Source organism: Platichthys flesus, chromosome 10, assembly GCF_949316205.1.
Source record: "Platichthys flesus chromosome 10, fPlaFle2.1, whole genome shotgun sequence".
NCBI lineage: Eukaryota > Metazoa > Chordata > Actinopteri > Pleuronectiformes > Pleuronectidae > Platichthys > Platichthys flesus.
The window spans coordinates 9,543,239-9,548,703 of NC_084954.1; the positions used below are offsets into that span (position 1 = coordinate 9,543,239).

Below are 5,465 nucleotides of genomic sequence, written 5' to 3' on the forward strand. Positions count from 1 at the left end.
CGGTGGACGGGGGAGGGCGGGCCGTCTGCCAAAGACGAGAGTGCGCGTCGGGGTGAATGGATGACGTCGGGAGGCTGGCGCCAGCATGTCTGGGACTGGCGCGTTAGATCAACACAGCTGGGCCGGGATAGGACACACAGCTGGCTCAGGCCTGCATTCCTCCACAAAACAGGATTGTGAGAAAAGGGGAAAATAAGACCCAAATAGGAGCAAGAACGGGACGTGCTTTGATGTAAAGTAAAAGACGGCAACATTTGGAAATGTTGGAATATATATGTCATTAAAGAGAACTATCCCCAACGAGTGGATGTTGGATTCTGGTCGAAAGCGACTTTACAGTTCTCCTCTGGAGATTTTGATTTTTTTTTCAATTCTTATAACGCACAAGTACTGAGGGCACAGAATCAGTGTAAAGGCACAAGCAACCAAAACATAAAGGATTAATCAGGTCCAATGCAGCTAGTGAATCTTCACTGAAAACATGTTTTTGGTAATAAGTTCACAGAGAAATAGAACAGAAATAACAACATCTTCAAATGACCTTTTACCCATATAATAGAATGATCATATTTTTAATATTGAATGTGTGTGTGATTAAGTGTTGGGGTTGTGTCGCCCCCAAAGAAGAACACACACTGTGGTGGAATATATCATTTAAAAACACACAAGTTAAATAGGTAAAATGATATACGTTGTATTTGTGTGCAAGAATTGTATTTTGTTGAAATGTTTTCAAAGGCTTGACAATGACAGATATATATGAGAGTAATCACATTTAATAATAGCATATTTTAACTGTAGATCTTTATCACAGTTATATATTTACTTTGTTATATCTATATGTAAATATACAAATCTGATGTTAAAGATGGTAAAAGTCATCATCTGCCAGTTTATCTTCTTGTAAACTTGAGTTATTCCCTTTTGAAGTTTACCTGAGATTCCCCATAGCTTCCCTTGAGCCTTGTTTTGAAGCTATTTATAAGAAACACTTGAACACTTACATTTATTTCCAAATAGCACCTGGAAAAGGTAACTGATTGACAATCCCCTCCAGGCATCCCCTCCTCATTTCCTCATTCTTTCCAGCCCGACCACAAGGTGATACCAGCCAATGGGAGCGCGCGTGCATCCCTAGACTGGCCAATCGGAGAGCGGTGCGAGGAAGGGGGCGTCGTCGGGCGCTTCGTGTATAAAAACCCTAACGTGCGGGTCGCTGTCACAGTACAGCGGTGTGACTCAGGACAGAGGCAGCGAGGAGATTAACAACGCGTCTCACCCATCCAGTTGTTTGTTGATTATGAAAGCTATCAGTCCCGTCCGCTCGGTGAGGAGCTGCTACAAGGCCGTGTGCTGCATCTCGGAGCAGAGTCTCGCCATCAGCCGGAATAAACACGCGTGCGCGGACGAGCCGGCGGGCGCCCTGTGCGACATGAACGACTGCTACTCCAAGCTGAAGGAGCTGGTGCCCAGCATCCCGCAGAACAAGTCGGTGAGCCAGGTGGAGATCCTGCAGCACGTCATCGACTACATCTTCGACCTGCAGATCGCGCTGGAGGCGGAGGACGCGGCCGCGCCGGAGATGGTGCTGTCAATACAGGTGAGCGGAGGAGAGGTGCGGGGCGGTGCGGTGCGGTGCGGACTCACGCTTGTGCCAACATCAGCTCTCAGCAGATGTCCTGTAGCTTTCGTGCGCAACACACCGTCACCCGCAGGGTGGGAAGTTAAACAGAGTTTTGAATTCCTGTAGAAGTTAATTCCACTCGCGAGTTTGCTTTTGGATCACCTTATGCTCGTGTTTGCATGCCGGTGATGTGGACTGTCGTGATGCAGCAGCAGCAGCAGATGTTCTCTCTCAGTGTGTGTGTTTGTAATCTTGCAGGGTAACATGCTTCAGCCCCTGTTGTTCTAAAACCGCTTCTGTCTTCTTCCCTCTCCGCTCAGACTGCCGATCTTACGCACAAATTCTCCAAAGACGAAGGACGGTTGTGCCACTAGGACGAGGATGACCAATAATGGTACATATAATTCTTTCTCTTCTCACTCCTCACGTCTATAAAGGGGTAATTGTGCTTGGAAACATCCTGTCTTCAGGCAGACTCTTACAGTAGCGTGTTGTTTAGACTTTCAAAATAAGACATTATATTTAAAAAAAAGATGAAGCTTTTAATACCAGTGAGAAAACTGTGAGTTGTGTGTCCACATTCAGCCTGGTTGCCAATTAAGACAGCCCAATGTGAATGTGTAGCGGATTCATTGCTATCTGCCTGGGGTTAATGAAAGTTCCATGCTAGGCGCCAGTCTGTCTGCTCGCCTCTGCAGCGAGGGAGGGGGGAGCAGGCGGGGGGAGAGTGGGGAGAGATCTGACTTCACTTTTCTTCCTTTTCTCTCCATGCAGGTGCGGGGAAACACATGTCTCCACTTCAGTCCCGGGCAAGAGGACAAGAGGGGCAGAGAGAGAGAGAAAGAGAGAGAGGGTGGGATAGGTATTTGGGAGAGAAGGAGAAAAAGAAGAAGGAGGAGGAGGAGGGAGGGGGGGCGAGTTGAAGAAAGAAAAGACAAGAAAAGAAGTGGACTGTTTCCTCGATGAGTGGGAATCAACAGTAGTGCATGAGCAAGAAAACAGAGCTTCATTCTTTGCTCCCCCCCCTCTCCCCTCCCATCGGACAGACAAATCAACACACCAAAGCAGAAGCCAGGATTGGAAAGTAAAAGCTTTGCCCAACTTTGTATGAACCTGGGATTCCCTATAGATAGACCTGGGTACATTGCGCTTTCGATTTCCTTTTTTGTAATTGTGTTGCATTCCAAACTTTTTTTTAATTATTTTTTTTAATCTTTCGGCCCAATCTCAAACCCAACCTGAACCCGTCATCATCTCACATAATTTCCCTTCTGTTGCCCCCCCCCCACGCCCCCACGCCCACCACCTCCTCTGTTTTCTTATGATGTGTGACAGCTTCATACGAATGTGTACATATCTGCTGTCGGGTATGAAAGAGGTGCGAGTCAGTTTGTATAATCAGAACTCTATACTAGAGTCAATTGTAAATGTTTGTAGGGATTGTGTTATTTCTACGGACAACGTGATGCGAGTTTCATAAACTCTTTATTCTAAAAGTTTTTGCTTTGTATGTGTGTATGTATGTTCTTATGTAATGAAATAAAAAGAAAACATGTGAAACATTGATTCCAGCGTGTGTGGGACCATTGATCTGAGCTCTTCGTCGTGAGAGACGAGTGATGCTTCTCTTCGGGCTCTGGATGACAATGACATGCTGATACAACAGGATGTTCTCAGATGAATTTTGAGGTCGAGTGGTTGGAAATCAAACGAAGGGAGTTTCCTCTGAGAGTTTCTATTTTTCCATAGAGTGACTTACCAGCAGTTTAAAGCACTTCAACTTCCTAAACGCTGTAGAGGAGCGGATGTTGGGTGTTCATAAACCGACACGTCAGCCCTTCTGGTCACTGATCGAGCTTGAGAACCCTCGATTATCTTGTTCATTCCAACATTCATGACACCAGATCTTTGCTCTGACCCTTGAAGCAGAAGAGAAACATCTGTTAAGCAGAATTCATGCAACTCTACCCTATTTATCAGACTGGTATTTGTGGCAGGGCACCTAACTGAATCATACATTAATATTGTAATTGTAAATTATCCGTTTTTGGAAATCCATGTTACTGTCCTGAGCTGGTCTCTAAACAAGTGCAAACTATCCCATCTTCTGGATTCATGAGGAATTTCAGGCATGCCACTGTTGCCTCAACTAGTTGATCAAGAACAATGAATAAATATTTTCTGGAATTTTCTTGAGTTTTTCTTGTCTTTTATTTACATACAACAAAGAATAAATCTCCAATGTGTTGAGGCCTTGAGCGGGTTGACCCAGTTCAACCATTCAGCGTACTGGTGATAATGATGTGCCTCCATCTAGTGGTTGATATGAGTTATTGCCTCTTGAAAGTTCTAGGTCGTGTTACATCTGAGATATACTGATGTTCAGAATCAGAATCAGAATGTATTTATTGACAAGTAGGTTTACACCTACCTGGAATTGTTTTGTTTAAAGGTGCATACAATAAACATGAAACATTAAAACACAATAAATACTACAAATAGAAAAAAAAAACAATATATAAAATAAAAATATATAAAAGATAAAAGATATAATAAGTAAACCATGAGGGCGGTGAATTAGGAGGTGAACTATAAGATATGATCATGATAAAGAATCATGATTGAAAAAATGCAAATCTTGTGGAATTCCTAATTTTATAATAATGAGCTATTTTTCAATTAATTCTATTAATATTAATATTAATAGAATTATATTAATATTCTATTATTTATTGTTAATACTTTTTAAGAGGCGTTAAACCTAATAAAAGATCCTGGACATAATTAAATCAATAATTTATGAACTGCTGTACTAAAGATTATCATGCTAATATTAAAATTATAAGTAAATACATTTTACTTTGTATAAATATTAGAAAAAGGGAGTAAATAAGAAGTAAAAAGTGAGTAAATATATATTGTTTATTTTTATTGCTTTTCTTATGTGTGTTGTATTTATTGTGTTTTTATGTTTTTATGTTCATTGTAAGCACCAATAAATAAGAGAAAATTCCTTGTAGGTGTAAGCCTACTTGGCAATAAATACTTTCTGATTCTGATCTGATCTGATTCTGATTCTGATTCTGATTGATTAATGAAATTTGGGGGGGCAATATATATTGTACATCCAAATGTTTAGCATAATACTAATTAAATACTCAAATAAATAATATTGTACCAGACCGCATTAAACATATGTTTAATGCATTTTATTTCATATCCACTTCGTTTTGAGTTTATTTGTAACTTCTTTGTCTTTTCATTAAAAGACACAAGTTTAATCAGTGGTTATGCTTGAGGCTGAACTAATGCAGGGGAGTTACCAGGTTATAACACAAGGTGGCAGTGTTGGATCATAATGCAACAGAGTCTTTCCCCCTGACATCCCAGGAATGTAAGCGCCCTAAAGACAAGATAGGCTTCATGTTGTGGAAGTCAGAGTGAACCTCTGTGGGTCAAGTGCTGCTCTCACATAGCAGAGCAGCACTTTGACCTTGCAGCAAATCCACATTGGTTTAATACCAGACAGTGATTAGTTAACTCAGAGTGAAGAGCAAAGCACCTCAGGCCTAAACCTAATCCAAGGACAGGAGCTTCATACAACCAGCTCGACAACAGTGCAGCGATGGCACCAACAAGTTTTGGCATGTGTCAAACTAGAGGATGTTATTATTATAAACATTAGATACATGCAATGCGACTGCGTGTTTTCTGTTTATGAGCTCACACTTGAGCCTATACTTATAATGAATGCAAACGCACAAGTCAAATTCTTTCCCCTCATTTAATTCCCATGTGAACTTTAGTTTAGAAAACAGAGTTCCACGAATAATAACAATAT

The 5,465-nt window shown here is 41.3% G+C and overlaps 1 protein-coding gene across 1 annotated transcript; it reads left to right on the plus strand.

The window, feature by feature from the left end:
- The first annotated feature begins 1,206 nt into the window (after positions 1-1,206).
- On the plus strand, positions 1,207-3,190 carry id3 (inhibitor of DNA binding 3). Its single transcript, XM_062397372.1, has 3 exons — positions 1,207-1,600; positions 1,945-2,018; positions 2,399-3,190. The coding sequence occupies exons 1-2, from the start codon at positions 1,301-1,303 to the stop codon at positions 1,996-1,998; spliced, it is 354 nt and encodes a 117-aa protein (XP_062253356.1). The 5' UTR covers positions 1,207-1,300; the 3' UTR covers positions 1,999-2,018; positions 2,399-3,190.
- The last annotated feature ends 2,275 nt before the right edge of the window (positions 3,191-5,465 follow it).